The 21735-nt window shown below is 38.1% G+C and overlaps 1 protein-coding gene across 3 annotated transcripts in view; it reads left to right on the plus strand.

Annotated features, from left to right (window-relative positions):
• The window catches only part of LOC124545084 (protein abnormal spindle), a 170943-nt gene that overhangs the window by 46528 nt on the left and 102680 nt on the right, over window positions 1–21735 (plus strand). For all 3 annotated transcript variants that reach the window (XM_047123892.1, XM_047123893.1, XM_047123894.1), the window contains exons 3-6: window positions 4883–5086; window positions 5169–6579; window positions 6671–6820; window positions 16175–16270. In XM_047123892.1, coding sequence (XP_046979848.1) covers window positions 4883–5086; window positions 5169–6579; window positions 6671–6820; window positions 16175–16270 — 1861 coding nt within the window. The remainder of the gene's footprint in view (window positions 1–4882; window positions 5087–5168; window positions 6580–6670; window positions 6821–16174; window positions 16271–21735) is intronic.

The raw sequence follows: 21735 nt of genomic DNA on the forward strand, positions 1-21735 counted from the left end.
TGAGAGGTTGTAACAATGGAAAATTGTACTGAAATGCAGGAGGATCTGCAGCGAATTGACGCATGGTGCAGGGAATGGCAATTGAGTCTCAATGTAGACAAGTGTAAGGTGCTGCGAATACATAGAAAGATAGATCCCTTATCATTTAGCTATGAAATAGCAGGTCAGCAACTGGAAGCAGTTAATTCCATAAATTATCTGGGAGTACGCATTAGGAGTGATTTAAAATGGAATGATCATATAAAGTTGATTGTTGGTAAAGCAGATGCCAGACTGAGATTCATTGGAAGAATCCTAAGGAAATGCAATCCGAAAGCAAACAAAGTAGGTTACAGTATGCTTGTTCGCCCACTGCTTGAATACTACTCAGCAGTGTGGGATCCGTACCAGATAGGGTTGATAGAAGAGAGAGAGAAGATCCAACGGAGAGCAGCACGCTTCGTTACAGGATCATTTAGTAATCGCGAAAGCGTTACGGAGATGATAGATAATCTCCAGTGGAAGACTCTGCAGGAGAGACGCTTAGTAGCTCGGTACGGGCTTTTGTTAAAGTTTCGAGAACATACCTTCACCGAAGAGTCAAGCAGTATATTGCTCCCTCCTATGTATATCTCGCGAAGAGACCATGAGGATAAAATCAGAGAGATTAGAGCCCACGCAGAAGCGTACCGACAATCCTTCTTTCCATGAACAATACGAGAATGGAATAGAAGGGAGAACCGATAGAGGTACTCAGGGTACCCTCCGCCACACACCATCAGGTGGCTTGCGGAGTATGGATGTAGATGTAGAAGCTGTCAGCGATGGGCTTACAACCTAAGCCACATACTGCTGCTCACCATCAGAAGTCTACTAAGTCATCCCAAGCAACCAGCTAACTCCTCCCATGTGTAAGGAAAAACATTCCTCAAAAAATAGTTCAAAATTTTAAAATTGGCAATTAAACCTTCAGATCGGTGAGCTCTCTCCCTCTCAGGTGGGGACTTTCTCTTTAGGATGTGAGGATATGGAGTTACACTTGAAGGAACTGGAGAGCCAGCCACCTGCTAGCATTCTCCCTGACCTCTCGGGTAAATCTCTACCTCTGAGGGAGAAGGAAAAGACCAATCATTACTAATCAATGGCTCCCACAAGGACTTCTGTGTTTCAGTGGAATTTAAATGGATACCAGTCACATTTGGAAGAATTATAGCTCCTGGTACAGGAGAAACCGTTCTGTGTCTGCTTACAAGAAATTCATTTTAAAGTCACCAACACACTTGCGGTAAGGAGTTACCACCCCTACAGGAAGAGTTATTACTGGAGGCAGGGCTAAAGGTGGAGTGGCTGTTTTCATTGAAGACAGATGTCACTCTTATCCTGTCTCATTTACCACAGCCACACAAACAGTTGCTGTGACAGTTATATCATAATTTAACATCACAGTGCTTTCTTTATATCTTCCAACTCGTGGTCCTTTGTATGCAGGCGCACTGTCAGAATTCTTCCAGGCACTCCCACACCCATTCCTCCTTGTGGGGGACTTCAGTGCACACAATGTGCCGTGGGGCTCAGCTACTACTTGCTGCAGAAGTCCAATTATCAACTGACTCAGTGTTTGCTCCCCGGCTATTGCAGACTCAGTGCAGTGGGAAGTGGCTACAGATATTCACATTCTAGTGACCACTTCACAATGTGGATCCCGTGTACTGACTTGGGTGATGGTCGACAGGAGCCCAAGCACATGGATGATTCAAAGGGCAACTTGGTTGCAGGACAGTCGACACTATTTCTGAACAAAAGGATTGTGCACAGTAGACGGTGGCCCGTATCGTTCTGGGATCCAATGGGCTGCTGCAAAAGTCCATCCTCTGGTCTGCCTGTACCTTGGTGGAATGGTGACTGTCGCTTGGCAGTCAGAGCCAGACGAACAGCTCTGTGGAACTTCAAACACCAACCAACTACAGAAAACCTACATGCCTTCATATCTGCAAGAGCACATTCAAGGCAAGTGATAAAAGTTTTGAGTTTGGGAATCAGTAGGGTGGATTTCAGGTAAGGGCAGTACACATCTCCTTACAGACTTGTCGAGAAATGGGGCTTATGGACGCGTTTAAAGACATGGCTCAGGTTTTAGCTGAACCCTTTTTTGCAGTCATTGTGTCATCCAGAAAAGCTCCTGCATACGACCATGGAGATGAAGAAGCCCCATTTTCTTTCACTATATGAGGAAGGCTACAACTTTCCATTCTCCATGTAGGAACTGGAATCAGCTCTGTCTGTGGCCAGACACTCTGCTCCAAGACCTGATTGAGGTTCATTATGCCATGCTCCTTCATCTGTGTCCTGAAGCAAAAGGACAGCTTCTCTCTTATTTCAGTCAGATCTTGTTTGATGGATAGTACTCCATGCCTTGGAAGAAGGCAATATGAATTCCATTATGGAAACTGGGCAAGGGCTGTAGCATCCCTAACAGTTACCGGAGTGCAGCGCGGTGTGTGGGACACAGTAGTACTCAAGAATGGTAATTGCTAGCTTGAGCCTTGTTTTGGTCACTAATTTTTTGTTTTGATGTAGCTTGAGTACCTGTCATTTAAATATAAATTTCATCAAATATATTGTAATCAACACATATCTAATTGTTACTCTCCATGAAAACTGTGTCTCATCTTATTTCTAATTACATCTCACTAACAAAATTCCAGATTTCATTTTAAATATAAATTTGTTATTGCCTATCTTTTGTAAAAGGTAGTTCATAAAGACCATCTAAATTAAAACAACATTAATAATTGTTTTATTTCATCTTAACGTATTTTAGACTTCATGCAAATGCTCATAGAATATCCACCTTTTGTAAAAATTTCCATCAGCTGGGAACCAAACATCGGCCACCCATGTGGCAGGCGATCATTCTATCACAGAGCCACGTGGCCCACCAATAACTCGTCCTATATTTTGGAAATTGAAGGTACTCGGGAAACTTCAAAAGTTGATTTTCTTCAATTCTCGAGAGTTGCACCAAACAGCTTTGGGTGATCAATATTTGAGGGCTGAGCTTCCCATATCATAAGTATAAAAAAATTACAAAAATCCAATGTCCGTGTGGTCCCCTTTTTAGATATAATAATCCACATCCTATTTCTGATCTCCAGCCAGCGTGGGTGACTTCCATTGTCTTGGAGGTCGTACAAGTAAATTTATTATACATCTGACTATACTTACCATTTAGTGCCTGCTTTGGCAGTGAGATTCTGAAGTTGTGATAGTTTTATCTTTATAAAGAATGAGTACCCTCTTTGTTGTTTCTCAAATGAATAAAGGAACTGTTTTGTAGCTTCCCGTAGCCTGAGAAAGTCCTGTTCATCATTATTTTATAACAAAGTGCAAATTTATATCAACAAAAATAATTTATGAAAATATAATATAATTAGATTGATAAAAAGTCTCTCACTAAGCGGTACCAGGAGAAAACACATATATAACTTAAAAGTTGTGCAAGCTTTCAGAGCCTACAGCTCCTTCTCCTGGGTTGAAGGGGAAGGAACAGGGATGAAGGGAAAGGACTGGTGAGGTTTAGGAAATGGGGAGAATTATGGAGAAGTCACCCAGAACTCCTGGTCTGGGGAATCTTATCAGATAGAATGAGAAGGGAAGGGAAGAGTCTTCCTTCTTATACTGTTCTGTAAGACTCCATGACCCATGCTCCAGGCCACTTCTCCATAACTCTTTCCATCTCCTAAACTTCACCAGTCCTTTTCATTCATCTGTTATCCTTCCCCTTCAGCCCTTCTGTCAGAACAAGCTACTGCCTCCAAAACCTTGCACATTTTCTTAACCTATATGTGCGATTCGTCCTTCAGCCACTTGGTGAGTAGATTCTTTTTGTCTATCCAGTTATCCTTATATATAAACGCCAATGTCCTAGCTCACTCACTCACTCACTCATCATTGACCATCCCGAACGAAACGTTGAAGATAGAAACCTGAAATTTTCAGAGTGTGGTGATTTCACACTGTAGGTGTGTTTAAGAATGGATTTTTCGAAATGATGTATGAAACTTTCATTATGAAAGCATTTTTAAAGTTAAATCTATAAAAATTTGAATTTGGGCTTCTTGATTAGAAATAAAATGTTTTTCCATGTTTTTGGAAATTCAACCCCCAGTGAGGGGGGGGGGGGGGGGTGTTGAAATAAGTGATGGAAAATTCTTAACATAATATTTCATTATATTAAAAAAAAGCTAAGTCCATGAGAACTTCTATTTCACTTCTTGGTTAGACATAAAGAAATGTGCGTAAGGGGATGAAAATTTGTATGGAAAAAGCACTACAAGAACGCAAATGACATGATTAACAAACACCTCGGACTCCGGGCTACCAGAATCATATTTTGGTCAGAAGTACATTCAAAAAAGACAGTGCTTTAGAAGCTTTAATTAGTGTGAAAAGTGTAGAAAGTGTTACAATTTGTGAACTAAATCATAAAAGCTATTTGACAGACAGCACAATAAACTGACCTTTTCAGAATTGCATAGAAAAAGAAATACTTCATTAATACATTAATTTTTACTAAGCATAATAAATGTTTATGAAATTATTTTAGATGTAATCAGTACGCAGACGTGAGCAAACCAACGGGTCCTAACTAAGAATATAGGCAGTTAATAAAGTTAGCACAGCTTGCTGTGTCTAGTCGAAGTAGATCAATCTAGGCATTCAACACTCCATTGCCGATAGTGTATTTGTAGTTGTTACTGTTGTGCTTTCAAGCAATTGGCCATGTGCATTTTTCATTCCTCCGTCATTCTTACTAATACTATGTTACTAACGTTTATATCAGATAATTTGCAAAATAATCTTTGACTTAATAATTATGACTGACTTGATTGCTTTGTTCTAGGTTAAATTACTGGACATTCCTGAAAGAAAATGTGGACTTTTATTCAGTGCTGACAATTTCACTTTGTTGCCCTCAGAAAAAATCTGTGTCAATATTTCATGGGCTCCAATTGAACATGGTTCATGGCATCACACAGTGAAAGTAGTAACTGACAAAAAAGGCAGCTACAGCCTTAGAATTGTCTGCAGCTCTGCAAAAATACAGGTATTAAATTTGAATCACTGCTTTGCACGTAGAGTTTATTCTGTAAGATGGTTCACTATGAAAGCACTATTTATCTTTACAGAAGAAGAAGAATGTGTACAAACCATTAAGAGATCATAACCAGTCAACAGTTATATCCAAAAAAGTAAAAAAACCTTGGGTTTCCATTACTCATACAAGATATGAAGATCACGTAAATAGCAGATCTGAACAAAATATGGCATCGAAACAAAATAAATTTAAACCTGCACAAAGCTTCAATTTCAGCTCTACTGAAGTGCCTCAGTTTTCAGGTGTAAGGACACCACGAAGAGATACATATGTACTGAAAAATATGAAAAACAATGAAGGAAAGGAGAATGTACTTTATGAAGATAAATTTAAGTTACCCTCCAGAGTGAAAGTTCCAAAATCTGGAGTTAGACTGGGTTCCACAAACGATTTGTGTCTATCTCCATTACATTCTGTACTAACAGATGATGTGTTTAAGTCAAATACTTCAGTTTCGCCTTCATTTGATATAAAACTTAAGAATTTCTGTTTCACCCCAGATTTTAACCTTAAAAAACCTGTATCTCATGGATTTAATCAAAATTTTGTTCCTCCAGGCAAGAGACAAGACTTCTCAATGTGTAAGAACACGGTGACGACGACGACGACGACAAAAACAACAACCAGGGAATGGTACAATGGTAATGATTCTACATTTTCCTTTACAAAATCTACAAAGCTGAAAGAATATAGTTTTTCATTTGCCAGTACCCCTAGAAAAAGTGGCTCTTCATGCTCTGAAACATTTGATGATAGTTTAGAAGTCGATCCACCAACAGCTTCAGTACATTTTGATAAAGTTATCACCCAGAGAAAATGTTCTGATGAAGTTAAAACCCCTCCAGGATTTTACCTCACGAAGAGAGATTTAAATACGGATTTTAATGAACAACCGTGGGGTGAAGCTACTTCAGCTGATTTAAATTTCGATTTTGAATCATTCAATGTACAGCCCATGTCGTGGCCCCCTGACTTGAGTTTTCAGAGCACACCACTAAAAAATCCCATATTAAAATTATCACCAATAAAACATGCCAAAATGGATTTTAGTTTTCCATTGGATTCAAAGGAATCTGAAATTGATAAGGGTAAAAGTAAAGACTCTTATGAGCTTGTTGAAGATGAAATGAATACCACCTATCTACTAGAACAGAAAGCAACACTCTCTGTGGTAGATGAAGCAATGGAAGATGAATACAGTGTTGCTGAAAAAACTGCAGAACCTGTTATAAAAAAAGAAATATTTGATGACTTTAACTTCAGTTTCCTAAATCATCAGAAATCAGTTTTGTCGTGTGGAGATACTGGATTTCAAAATACAAGCAACATATTTACTTCAAAAGTACTGAGTAATTCCCCATCCGAGAAGCCAGAGACTAATGTGCTTGGGTTTGAAGTGCTGGAGGAGACGGATGAAGAAACTTCAAAAACATCGAATAAAGGTGAGTATAAGTACTGCAAACATCATTGCTGACATAACTGAATAGCTGAAAACCTACATTGTTATACATGTGTGGACCATTTTCCTTATAGAGCATAAATATGAAAGAAACAGTGCAGCTGACGAATGTAAGGGACCTCCAAGCAGATCTCAAGCAATTGCTTTACATTTTTCACCACCAAAACCCACCAGTGAAAGCAAGTTGCCAACAAAAATGAGAAGTCCAGTAGGATTTAAATCTGGTGAGTGTTTTCAAACTTATCTAACATAATTCTTTTTACTAATACTTGTGAAAATAGTACACCAAAGAACATAAATCTGACTGAAATGAACTTAATACTACCATTAACTACGTGGATATATTCGAGATTAAGATTAGATATCAGATTATGATTAGTTTTTCCCTGTGTTAGAGTATGATATTGTTCTGCAACTGTAAACCGAATAAAGCAGTAGCTGCTCTAGTTGCTACAGTGAAACCACTATTTTACGCTTTTGTGGGGTCCAGACTGAAAAACCCTTAAATTGAGGAAAATGTAGAATTAAGACCCCCAAAATACAAATAAAAACATGTGTAATTGTCATCTGTGATTAAAAATTGCAATCCTCACCAACTGTATAAAATCTTTTTTAGGGAAGGAAATGAATGCAATGAGTATACAATAATAGGTGGTAATGAATTTCATAAAGTGTGGGTCAAAGGACAGAGATATGATGAATGAAATGAGTTTGGCTATCAAGAAAGCAATGTGTGATGCCTTCAATGACCACTGTAGCAGAATATTGTCAAATGACATTTGACAAAATCCAAAGAAATTCTGGTTATACGTAAAGGCTATTAGTGGCACCAAAGTTAGTGTCCAGTCCCTAATGAATGAGATAGGAACTGAAATTGAGGGTAACGAAGCAAAAGCTGAAATGCTCAATTCCATTACAAATAAAAACTCAGGAGAATTGCCCCAATTTAATCTTCATACCACTTCAGATTTGGAGCCATGCCATATCCAGTGCCTTTTCCAGCTGCGCTGTGTTTCTTGGTGGAGGAGCCAGGCCATGAACAGCCTGATTGAGAAATTCCCACAGATTCTTGATTAGGTTTAAATCTGGGGAGTACTGTAAATTCATCCTGGTGCTCTTTGAACCATGCACATAAACTAGAGATCAGAAGGAAACCCCGTATATTCGCTCTAAACTTGCCACCAATCTCCAAACACTCTGTCTCTGAGCCCATTGACTCGACTTCTGAGTCTCCGCTGCAGATCTGAGTCTGTGTCGGGTACAAATGGACTTCACTCCCTCAGATAGGAGAGGCAGTATATGAGTTCGCACGTATAACTGCAGATGGGTGGTACACAGTAATGATTTCAGCTTTTTAGTCATTTTAAAATGCAAGTTGTAATGCCTCAAAATGTCCAGTCTGCCTAAATGACAAAAGCAAGCATTGGGCATAATTATTTTTCTGTAGCATTATAATCACTGATCAGTTAGCAGTGAATATTCTTACGTTTGTGCATCCATTTATGTAGATAACTTTTTCGAAGACTGCTGCAGATTTATTGTAATGTTCAATATCTAATCAGAGACTGTCCAACAATTAACTGACATATACACACTTTCTGGCATTACGGAGCCTGTAATGACAGTACCAGAAAACATGATACTAGGGGAAGTGCAACCCCTGAATAATGGTAATTAATTACAAAAATAAATTACTGAAACAAATCATACGCTACACAACTCACAACTGGCAAGTAAAGTGCACTTTCCATCGCAGGGATATAAAAGTGACATTACTCAGTGCCCAGTTTTTGTTTGACGCAGCACATGTGTTTTCTCTTGGTGGAGGTGAAATAAATAAGAATACAGTCTTTTGTTTGCACCGTACGAAATTAGTATGCTTTTCATTTGAAGCATGGACTATAGTATGAAACTTATTCCTAATATCACTCCTCCTCTCAGGGAACACATTTGCAATTTTGTACTTATGCATCAATTAATCATTCTCTTATTTCCTCCACAGTCTCATAAAACACAGCTTTGTTAAAGGCCATCTGGTCCTGATAATTGGTCATTTTGCCTTGTCTGCTATTTTACAGCAGCAAGATCATGTAAACATCTTCCGTACTAACAGTAAGTCACTACTAGCCTTCCGCTTCTGCGTGCTTCAGTAAGAGAAAACAAGTGGACAAATATAAAATGACTGCAGTGCCACAGTTCTTGGGCTCGTCATACTCGTGGAATACAGTGGGAATGAAGGAAGCCCATTAGCACTGATGTAATGATGGTACCTTGATTTGTGAAGTATGAAGTATGTAGCCCGCAACATTAGGCTCATACTTACTCTGTTTCTGATGTGTAACATGCATTGTGGACTGTGTCCTCCTGGTAGATGGCATCATGCTGAGAAAAAACAAACTGCACGTAGGGGGTGGACATGACTCCCAAGGATAGATGTGTACCTGGATTGATCCACTGAGCCTTCCAGAATGACAGGGTCACCCATGAGTGCTGTGAAAACATTACCCAGACCATAACACTCCCTGCTACAGTGTGGACCCCTCCAAAGATTGTTGCAGGGTATTTGCTTTCATTTTCTTCAAAGAAGGCAAAAACACCACTTTGGCAGTAGGATATTATTATTATTATTATTATTATTATTATTATTATTAAAAAAACCACATCCAGTTTCTCCATAGTTCAGATGCATCCTCAAGAGATCTAATCAGGGATTAGAAAGGAAGTATTTTACATTTTTTTTTTTTCACCGGCTTAGTAAATATTGTTATATCGGATAGGTTAATGCTATACATTCGGCACTTGCATAAATTGTGTCTGCAACATTATTTTATACTGTCCTGAAGCCTCTCCTTGTCCTTGATGTCACTAAAACCCATTAAGAGCATTTGTCAAATTTATCAAAAGGGCATGTCCCTAAAAGAAAATAAAGCAAGTGTTTGGTGTGGAGATAATAAAACAGGCCATGAGAGGTGTGCAAAAATGTATATAAGCATGAATAAAAACAAGACATTTTATCAGCTGGAGGCAATGCAGGCACGGTTATAAGGAACACTGAAGTAGCTAAAGTCCTATGCAAGCAGGCAGAAGGATAACCGCCTTGGCTATGGTATCCAGACACCCAGTAAGATGGCTCTAAAGAAAGTGGGACTCTTGCAGCAGACGTTGAAGCATAAGAGCGGGAGGTGCTGTACATAAAAATAAATTTAAATTTAAATCAGCAAGTGATAGAAAATGTGGACGATGCATGGGTAGCAGGTTACCTTTTTCAATCTCTTGTGGATGTTTCCCATTGTCTCGTTTTCACAGCACAGGAATTCTATGAGAGCATGTTGCTTCTGACGAATGTCAAGTGCAGCAGCCATCTTGAAGACATGCTCTGACGGTGCCACTCACCGGAACAGATTGAACTAAGTTTGAAAACAAGTGGGAAGGATGTATCTACACACTGTAAAACTTTCACACATGCAGAATGAAAACTGTATTTTTACAAAAATAGTGTGCATTTCTTTTGGAGTGACCCACTGTTTCTAGTGGGTCTGACAAGTGTGTTGATGTAATAAAGTCAAATGTAAGTCACTCCTGACTGAATATTCAGTAAGATGTGAATCTCCATGTGCTGCAGAACTTCTAAATATCATGGCATAGAATTAGAGAACAAGGAAATATTCTTATTGGACATCCCATTTTGCATTTTGTATATGATTACACAAAATGTCAACATAGGTCACTCTGTGAGTTTGATGTTTCCAAACAATTACCTAGGCATGTTCAGTAGGCAACATAAATAAGGAGAGCAGTGGGACATGTGACTCTTCTAAATGTCTTACACATTCTCAACTATACATGACTAGACAGTGAACTACTGAGTATGGCACATGGAGTTGCTGAAGGTGAAAGTGTGCTTTGGACGCTCAAACCTGTCAGATGTACTGATTGCTCCTCGAATTCCTCTCAATAAGTAGGATTAAATATCACATAGTGTGATGAGGACCAACCAAGAGTAAGTGAAACTAAAGTAGTAAGTTACTAAGAGAGAAGGAAATTGGTGACTTCGTAACTGGTGGAGAACACCACCAAAGAGTACACTACTATGTTAGTAACTTAAGAAGGAAATAAGGTCAAAATTTACGCTAAAGCTGTAGCAGGAGTAAAGTTAGAGAGTAAGGTGTGTTCTTTGGTTTGTGTGTTTAATATCAAATTCTATGGATTACCTGGACTATGAAGAATATATGGAGGTGGAGCAAGAGGTAGACATTCCAAGAATGAGGGATTTAATTGAAAGGAGACCCATTAGTGATATATAATGTCAGTGACTTCAAAAAACAGTTTGTTTCGTAAGGAATCTTTTGAATCTCTGCTTAGTACACTGTAGCTGTTACTACAGCATAATTCGGACAGAAACTTTGCTTAATCTCGTAGGCTGCAACTTATTTGTAGACTATGGATCTTTAGACCTCGTACATACCAAATCGTAGCAGAGGTTCTCATTATCATCAATCATATTTCTGCTGGTATAGCTTTTAACAGTGTGTCGAACAGTTTAATTACCTTACAGCCACTGTATATGTCTATTCCACAGACCAAGAAAATATATCAAGGAACAAAAGGGTGTTCTGTTGAATTGGTGGATTCCTAAAAGTCGTACAGGCCATAAATTGTGTACATATACCCATACTTTGTCTTTCTGGAGCACAAACAGATCTATACAGAAATCCCAAGCATTTCTTTTTTATAAATACAAAAGTCATCTCTGATGCCAATATGAAGATTTGGAACATGGTAGCCATTGGCTGGGTTATGTGCACGGTGCATGCGTATCGGACAATAGCAGAGTTTCTGCGGAAGTTGAAAATAGACAATATGATGGTTTGTCTGCTGGACATAGTCATATTCTCTCTTCAAACATCTTATGACTCCTGTGTTTCAACCCACACAAGAGCCGAAGGGCACTACAATAGAGCCAGTATTGCTGCTGGAATTCTGCACAACTTTGGACTAGAAGTTGGAGATTCATTTCACACTGATTCTTTGGAGGTGGGTCGCATCAATCATTACACATTTCAGCCAGAAGCAGAAGCTGCGGGCCAACCTGTCAGAAGATTTATTATACAATTATTTTAATTAAAATTGTACCTAATTTGCTAATAACATAACAGGTTAGCGAAAAAACTTTTCCTCCTTAATTGAGTAAATAAGGCACTGGATTGTCACTACTGCAGTGAAATGTGACTCATTTTATTTATGTATAATTTTGTAGTTTTGTTTCTCTCTCTTGTTTTTTTCATTTTATTTTTTTGGTCCATGAAGCTATACTATAAATATATTTTGATTACTTCTAAGAAAAACAAAATACCTGCTTTTATGATTTTGCTAATTCAAATAAATATTGGTAACTAGAAAAATTAAATGTACTCATGCTGAAATAATAAAGACAAATATTATGTCATATGAAAAACAAGTACATATTAAACATTGGAAAAAATTCAAGAAAAATAAAATGTTTTGTAGATATAAAACTATTCCTATTCGTTTAAGAAACCTAAATTTCTTGAGTTCATTGTCTGAAGAACCAGTATGTGACGTTTGCTTCATTTTGTTTTTGAATTTACAACTTCCATTTTAAGGCTATGCTCAGTTTCCAATGACTTCTCTTGGAATTTCAATTATTTTCCTCCCATATTAAATGCATTTTTAAGAATGAAGATCGTCAGCTTTCTGCAGAAACTCCATTTTCTCCACGACAACCGCATGTTGTCTGCCTTTTTTCATGGGTGCATCTTCTGAAAAGTTCCCACCAGAGATTTAAGCCGAGATTCATGACAATGGGATAAAGTTTTACCCTCAGCAGTTTCATTCCAATCTTCATAGTAGTTATCATCTTCAGTATTGCTTGAAAGGACCACATTATCTTCATATGTGTCATTACTATTAACTTCAGTTATCCCCTTGAAAACTTGCGGGATCATAATGACCATTTGGCATATATAGTCCATCTTTGTTTCGGTTGCTCCACTGCCAGTTTGAAATTGCTCTCAATTACGTTTTAACTTTCATTTGCTTTGCTTTCACTTCCATATCTGTCCAGATTGCTTTATGCTGCTCTTGTGATATTTCTACAAGAGGTTGTGTGTTGTATTCAAAATGTATTTTTTCCCAGGCATCTTTGTTAGCATGTTGACAATATGCTTTTCAGATTAAGAAGTAATTATATACTTCATCATTATTTCAGCAAACTTTTATTTTTCACTTTCTGGCATATTTTCTGATCTTTTCTTAACACTTTAATTGTCCTTGGCTACCTCCATGTTGCTGTTAGCTCATACATCAAGCTGCGAAAATATTATATGGAGCCATTTAAATTACCATGTGTCACCCACCAATAATGGTTGGTAGTAGATGTAGATGGTGCGGTTTAGAATTGAACATTAGATTCATCCTTTAATAGCATGTTTTTGTTTCATAATACACTGATCTTATCATTAATACAAAAGCCTTTAGCTTCCTAGAATTTTAATTATGTGTTGTATGAAATGAAGTGTGGATGGTAAGCAGTTCAGACAAAAAGAGAATATAAGCTTTTGAACTGTAAGGCAATAGAAGATTGCTGAAGATTAAATGGGTAGATCATGCAACTAATGAGGAAGTAGGTAAAGCTAATATCTTTTCTTTTTCTTTTCTGCTATCAGACTTTTGGATCCCAGTATGGGAGCTTCACATAAAGAACACACTCTGTTACAAATTAAACTTGGTCATGTGCCTAAGAATATGTGTTCCTTGTACTTTACAAATATTCAAATGATTCAGTTAAAACAATGGAAGCTGTTGCTTTGAAATAATAAAATATAGGTCAAATTATTTTGTTTTATTGTCCCTTTAGCATTAACAGAGTTGCCTAACGATGCCTTCATTCATTCATTCATTCTCGTTAAGTTCTGCTTGTTTCTGATTCACAGTGAAGTAACCATTGCTACATTGAGTTTCCACACTAATTAAACAGGTGATCACTGATCACAGAAGCCTTTTCATTTTGCACCATACTATCAGTAAGTCGGTCCTGACAATTACTGACTCACAAACACGACATAGTTTGAGCCATAAATTTCTTAATTAATCCTACACACCTTTCTGCAAATAAATAAATAATTTGGAATTACTGAAACACTTTTTTTCTACAGTGCAACTTAAGACTTTCAACTCTGTTATCTTTCTACCAAATTTTTGATACTATTTATCTGCGACCACTCTGTGCTGAAGGTCAATGACGACTCTTCTGCACACATCAAGGCAGCACATGACCACTAGCTCTTGGGCATTGTTGTCAATATATGGCAAGATAATGCTCCCTCAGAGAAAAGGTGCACTTGGCTCTGAAGGTCCCAGATGTCAGTGTTAAGTAAGGAGTATAATATAGGTACATTACAACATCCAAGATAATAGTATTCCTACAAGTACTAAACTGGACTGAGAAAAATGCAATGTATGGCACTGCTTGACTAAAATAAGGGATTGCTTGTTAGACACATTCTGGCAGTTTGGTTTTGAGGGGGAAATGTGAGGGTGGCAAGGGAGGGATAAAAATTGTAGAGGAAGTCCGAGGAATGAATACAGTAAGCAGGTTCGAATGGATGTAGGTTGCAGTAGCTGTGCTGAAGTGAGGGAGATTGCACAGGATAGGCTAGCGTGGAAAGGTGCATCGAAACTGTTAGTGGACTGAGGATGACAACAACAACAACAAGGAATACATTTTGTGTCAAAGTAGATGTGTCCAAAAATGAATTGTCTCAGACAGCTTACTGCACTTACAGGTCAACTGCAACATTCACAAACAGAATGCTGCTGAACTTTGCTATGGCTGGCTAGAATGGAAGGTCGGGTAGGGTAGGTCGTGTTGTTGGCAACAGGGTCACTAAAGACTGAGCACAAGCTTGAATAGAGATTGAATGGGAATTGAGCTCTAATGTCTTTTTCAAAAAACTCACCTGAGTATTTAACTTATGTGATTTATGAACAAAGGATATCATTCCTAGACTGGAAAGGTATTGCACTGTACAGATCATGGCATCAACACAAAAATTGAAATAGTATGTGAATCACTGGTGCCAAATTAAAATTTCAAAATTTCTATGGTTGTTACTTTTGATATTTTGTTTTTTATCATAATCATTATCACAATCATTATCTGTTCATACCATATGAGTACTTTTATTTAGCTTATGCGTTTGTAAAATGGCATTTGTTTTCGCAAATCCTTGAGCCCTGTATGCCCTCGCCAAAACCCATGCCCACGTACAGCTATTCAGTTATGGAAAAACAATTGCTGTTAGCAAGTTTCTCAGAATGCACAAGTCCAGAGCTAATAGTAGCAGGGTAAAAAATAACACAGGAAATGTGAGAAAAGTGCTACCTGACAGTGGTACATTGTTTAATTATGATGGCTTGTACAGTAATATAAGTACCACATTGCCTTAAATACAAAATTTAACACAAGGCTTTCCTCTTTCAACTGAAGGCCATAACTGAAGGTTATTCAAAAGTTTTCGAAATGTCAGTAGTAACTTTAAAACACACATGCTTGTCAGTTGTTATCTTTGATAGCTTCTCATATATATTAGTTTTTGCATAAACTACAAATAACAATGAGTTCAGCAGAAACGAAATTAAAAGATGAAGAATGCAATAATTCTTCAGTTTGAAATGAAACAAAGGATGATTGTTTATTTATATTCGGCAACAGCATAAAAGTGAAGGTGCTGAGCCTCACTTTTCATTTATGACAAATGCTCTGTGACCATGATCTGAGAATGAGCTCCATTGAAATTCCAAACAAAATTAAAATCTCAGACTTTTTGCCATTGCCTTTGCACTAAAAAAAAAAAAAAAAACTAACTTTTAGCTCTGGCTAATCTACATTTATGTAAAAATGTTTATCCCTTCTATGCCCAGCAAGCAATAGTTTTATTGGCCTACAAATAGTTATTTCAGTTCATTCAGAAAAGACTTAAAAGAAAAAGGTAAAAGTGATATGATTCTGAGCTTTGTACATGACCTGAGGATACATATCTGCCTCGTATCAGCAGTAAAGGGGTACTGGGTTAGATTGTGACAGTAGACGATTAAAATGTTAATGATAAGTTATAAGTGTTTGTGATTTATGTGCAAGTCCTAGTGTGGTTATTTTTAGATCTGCATATGCTGCCAGAGAATAGCATAACTTCTGTGTTTTTGTTGGCCAAGCAATTGGCCATTGTCAGTGCATTACTCTCCAGTAGGTGGTTCAGCTTCATTGCCTTGCATTTTGACTATTTGCCGTACATTGGCTCCTCACTTTCTACTTTCTTTGAAAATTCCATTATGGTAATGAATAGCCACAAAACTGAAAATTTTATACAATGGTGAATTCAGCATACTGACCTGAATGATGTAGACAACATTGTTTCTCTAAATGTTGTACACGGTATTTGTCACATTACTATTCTTATTTTGCACAATTTCTGTACAAAAGTACTGAGAAAAGTTTGACTTGACACTCCGTAAAAAGTATAATGAAATTTCTGAACCTAAAATAAATTTGTTTATAGGACCGACATGCAAAAGGATCGCCAATCTCTCTCTCAAGAAGCCTTTCAAATCACCCTTGAAGATGAAGAGGACATATGAGGCATCTCTGAAATCAGGTATGTAATGCTTGCATGATAAGTGTTAAAGATCTGCAGCTTTCACAAAATGCATGTTGTCTGTTATGGGTATTTGTAATTTCGAGAATATTTTAATGAACACGTTTAGTAACATTTTTCAAATTATAGTTATTATATTAATGAAAACAATCAATTATTTGCAAAATTATTTAATTGGATAGATAAAAATCTAGTCACCGAGCATCGGCAGAACACACACATAAAAGATGGTTGTAACTGGCCAGCTTTCGAAGCCAGTGGATTCTTCTTCAAAAAAGGGTAGATTTTAGGAAAGTCACCCAGAACTGCGGGTCATGGGAGACTTACCATACAGGATGAGTATTTCCTTTTCCTAACTTTGATGATACAGTTTTCATAATTTTATTCAAATTAAAAAAAAAAATCTTCACACGCAGAGACAGCTGGTATAAAATGCAGTGATATGTGAAGATCTCTGGAAAACTTCGGTCTCTTCGGCATTGAGCAAAGAAACCATTTTTAGAAACTCTTATTGCTGGCGTTCCCTCTGTGATAATGCCTACAAGCTTCACAGTAAGTATTTCTCAGATAGGATGAGTTTCTCCATGGGAAAAAGTATGTCTCCACCTGTATGGTTTCTCAAAGAAATTACTTTCAAAAGTTATTTTTCGACAGCAAAGTTACTAAGAATCATCCTTACAAACTCTGGCAACTTGAGCATTGCTTGTTGCATTACTGGACTCATGCAGTTGCTCGGCGGGGGAGGGGGGGGGGTCATAAAAGTCGGTTTTCAGTTGAGAAAAAACATCATTAGACATTGTTTCAACTCTTCTTGTGACCGTCCTTGATTAAGTTGAAGGTGTTCGGTGTTAGCCACTATTTCACACTTGTTTTAGAAATTCTGAAGCAGCTCATCAGCAGCTTATTGAAACGCATCTTTTATGAATTTACAATGGAAAATCCAGGATGGAATGTAACATTATTAGAGAAGAAAAGTTGCTACTCACCCTCACCATATAGCGGAGATGCTGAGTCGTGATAGCCACAACAAAAAGATTCATACAGTTATAGCTTTCGGACATTAAGGCTTTTGTCAACAACACACACACACACACACACACACACACACACATAACACAGATGCAGCTCGCACACATGTCTGCAGTCTGAGGCAACTGAAACCAGTTGCCAGAGATGTGTGTGTGAGTTGCGTTTGTGTGCATGTGAATCTTTTTGTTGTGCCTATCACAACTCAGCATCTCCGCTATATGGTGAGTAGCAACTTTCCTTCTCTAATATTGTTTTATGAATTTGCCATCTTCAAAAGATTAGCGCCTTTTCACCGATGCGTGCAAAACACAATAAGAAGGAAGTGTGGCAGCAACAGTTTAGTCTACTGGTTTTGTGAATGGATTTTGCAGAAAACTTAATGGATTTTTAAGTTTCTTGATTTTCTTTTTTATTTCCTCAGTTCGTGGTATAAAGAAAACTTGGGATTAACAGTTAGGTGCACAGTTTCGAAATGTGTCTCAACGTTCGTCTTTTTCACAGATGCATAGGCCGTTTCTTTCTGTTGAGAAAAATTTGCGTTCTCGTTTGGAATGGACTGATAATTTTCTTATTTTTTTGTACATACGCAACTGATTATGCATGAAGTCGTTGCACTACATATTATTTTGTTGATATATGATCACGTTTGAAGATCTTAGTCACAAAATCTCCCTGACGATCAGTCACGAAATTTGAGATAATATTCAATTGGATGTGGCAAATTGTGACAACATTCTTACAAAATGTCTCATTGCTGACAGCATACGCAACCTATTTACAGTATTTTACTTACATCTGTTCCATGCAGTATTACATCGCAGGAGTTGATAGTGCACTGTAATGTTGTGAAACTCTGGGCTCCTCCCAAAAAGTACTGAACCTATAATGTGTAAAGACACAGGAAATAATGTAGCAATTACTAGCACACAGATGGTGTCTGATTGAACTAATGTGATAAATGTAGTTGAGTATTTCTTGAACTTTTCCCAGGATATTGCATATTCCATAATTTTTTGGTAGTGCATCCAGATATTATTAACTCTGGTACAGATATTTTGGTATGATTAACATGGTTTTAGGGGTTTAAGATGGATGTTGGTACCAGTTCACATTCGTTAAAGAATAAAACAAACTTATGTTGAAAAAGTGCAGAATTTCAGAGCTACGAAAAACAATTGTCGCTCTTATTCAACATTTTTTTCTTTTGCACTCTTACTACCTGCATGATGTATCAAATAAGCACTCACAATCTATCAGAAGTTAGCAATCAACGTGTTGCTAACCTCTGGATTAATGATTCCTCGGCTGTTGACAGCATATAAAAATGTAGACTTTCACAGCTGGAAATATCATGTCCATTATAATTATCCAGGCTGTTATGCCGTGGTTGGTTGATGAATTCGGTGTCGATGCCCAACGGAGGAACTAAGCCGGTTCCACGAACATCTGAACAGTATAAACTCGAGAATCCAGTTTACAATGGAGGAGGAGGTAGACGGGAAATTAAATTTCCTCGATGTGCTTGTTTTTATAAATGAAAATGGTAGTTTGGGCCACTCAGTATACCGCAAACCCACGCACACGGACCGTTATTTGCACCGGGATTCGAACCACCACCCACAACAGAAGTGGGGTGTTATCAAGATGTTAGCAGACAGAGCTAGAAATATTTGTGAACCTGAGTTGCTCGACGATGAGATGGAACATCTCCACAATGCACTAATGAAGAACGGATATTCGTCCGCCGAAATAAAACGTGCGTTGAGGCAGCCACGCAGAAATCATACTGACGTACAGGCTACTGCAAAATCTAAGGTTTTCCTGCCGTTTGTTAAAAATGTAACGGAAAGAATAGGGAGGCTCTTGATGAAGCGGAATATTACCGTATTTACAAGCCCACCAGGAAGATACAGGAATACCTTAAGCCTGCCAAGGACGCTAGCAAACCATTGGAAAAAGCTGGAGTGTATAGGATCCCATGCAGCTGTGGTGATGTTTATGTGGGTACCACTAAAAGAACTGTTTCTAAACGTTTGGAAGAGCACAAGGGAAATTGTAGAAGAGGAGAAACGGAACGATCAGCTGTTGCGGAGCATGCTTTCCAGCCAGGGAACCACAATATTCGTTTCGAGGAGACGCAAGTACTAGCGGCCACAAGCGGATATTACGAAAGGCTCTACAGGGAGGCAGTCAAAATCGCTAAACACCCAAATAATTTCAACCGAAAGGAGGAGGGTGTGAAATTAAACGGTATATGGATGCCAGTGTTAAAGAAGATGTGTACCACCCGTCCACTACTGGGTGATGGCAACAGCAATCGACGGTGACAGACAGCGGCCAATTGCACTGACGTTTTCAAAACACGTGACGTCATGCTGCGGCGTGGGAGCGCGCAGGCACGGATTTTAGCGGCAGTCAGTAGCGAGCCAGTGGGTGTGTTGGACCTTCCATTGAGCTATGGACCCCCTTGAAGATGTCTCCCGCAGTCGGAGACGAAACATTGGGAATCGACACCGAATTCATCAACCGACCACGGCATAACAGCCCGGATAATTATAATGGACAGCATATAAAAAAACTGTGTTATTATTTCTAGATGATCTTTTACTCGAATTACCAGTTCATCCTCCATGAATTCTTTTATTGACTGGTAGCATTTCTCCGAAAGAATCTGCTGTAGTCATATTTTAAATGTCATGTCATTGTGTACTTCAACCAGTGCTACTAGATTGTGGGGTATCTCTATTCCAGTACAGGGATCTACATCTATTCCCTGCAAACAACAGTGAAGCGCATGGCAGAGGGTATGTTTTATTGTGTCAGTTATTAATGTTTTTTTCCTGTTCTATACACATATGAAGAGTCAGAAGAACAATTGTTTAAATGCATTGGTGGGTGCTATGATCGATCTAATCTGTCCTCACGATCCTTGTGGGAGGGATACGTAGGGGGTCGTAGTATATTCCTAGAGTCATTTATAGCCAGTTCTTGAAACTTTATAAGTAAGCTGTCTTTGAACAGTTCATGATTATATTAAAGAGTCTGTCAGTTCAGTTTTTTGAGCATCTCTGCAGCACTCTCCAGTGGGTCAAACAAACCTATGACAGAAGCTTCTGTTAAGTTTGGAAGGTAGGAGACGAGGTACTGGCAGATGTAAGGCTGTGAGGACGGGGTGTGAGTCGTGCTTGGGTAGCTCAGTTGGTAGAGCACTCGCCCGCGAAAGGCAAATGTCCCGAGTTCGAGTCTCAGTCCGGCACACAGTTTTGATCTGCCAGGAAGTTTCATATCAGCGCACACTCCGCTGCAGAGTGAAAATCTCATTCTGGAAACCTATGACTGTTCGTGCTGCCCTTTTCTGTATATCGTCGCTAGGCAATGAAAACCTCGTAACTCAAATTGGTCAAATTTTACAGGAGAAACAAAAAACTAATTATAGAAATCACATGGGTACCTGATTAGTCAAATGTAGTGGTTTCTGCTACACAATATGGATCCGGTCATTGGTACATAAGATTTTATTATGCACTTCAAATTGTCTGCCGGTTTTTGGAGTTACGAGGTTTTCACAGTTATTTTTTGGGTAGTGATGGAGATAAGAGGCATGTAACGAGTGCACGGTTAAGAATTGAAATGAATGAATGTTTAGTTTGTTTTAAAAATACTTACTTAAACTTTGCATTATTTGTGTATTATGAAACATCAGTAAGGATACATTGTTACAGATATAAAGTGAAATGAATGATTTCACATTGGTCAAAATATTGGAATCTGGATGTTAATAAATTACAGTGTTTTAAAAAAAATAGAAACATTGTCGTTAGCTTTAATTAAATTTTTATTACTGTAAACATTTGTGCAGTTTATTAACATTTATTATTGTTAATATTACTGCTACTATCACAGTCATAAGTGGCTGTAAACAAGTTTATTTTCGGCTGCAGTTTTTTTAGGGACAGACATGTTCTCTCATTATAAATGTGAGGCAGTGTGTCATAAAATGAATGTACATCCTTAGGAAGGACCAGCTTTAGTTGTTGCAAATGTGTAAACTTTTCTGCACTGATCTTTAGTGGTAAACTGTAGAGAGCTGGGTATGTTTGACATCCTTCTTGGAAGTGGTTCCCATGTATCGCTGAATTTCAATTTATATTCCATTTTTCCGGAGGGATCATACTTGAGAAACCGGATATCAGTCACTGTTGGATCCCCAATTTTGGATCCTGGCTGAATAAACGAATACAATGAGAGTTTATCATAGGACATGAAAAACGTGTGGTCCAAATAATTGACAACATAAGGTCTGGGTCTTTGTCTTGCGGTAGCACCAACTTCTACATAGCCAGCAGGAGTATAAATGTGTCTGTTTTTTAACTTCCTTTCTATGGTGGAGTGCATAGAATCACACTCCATTTGACTGTGACCTTTCTTCAGAAATT

The sequence above is a fragment of the Schistocerca americana genome, chromosome 8 (assembly GCF_021461395.2).
Source record: "Schistocerca americana isolate TAMUIC-IGC-003095 chromosome 8, iqSchAmer2.1, whole genome shotgun sequence".
Classification (NCBI taxonomy): Eukaryota; Metazoa; Arthropoda; class Insecta; order Orthoptera; family Acrididae; genus Schistocerca; species Schistocerca americana.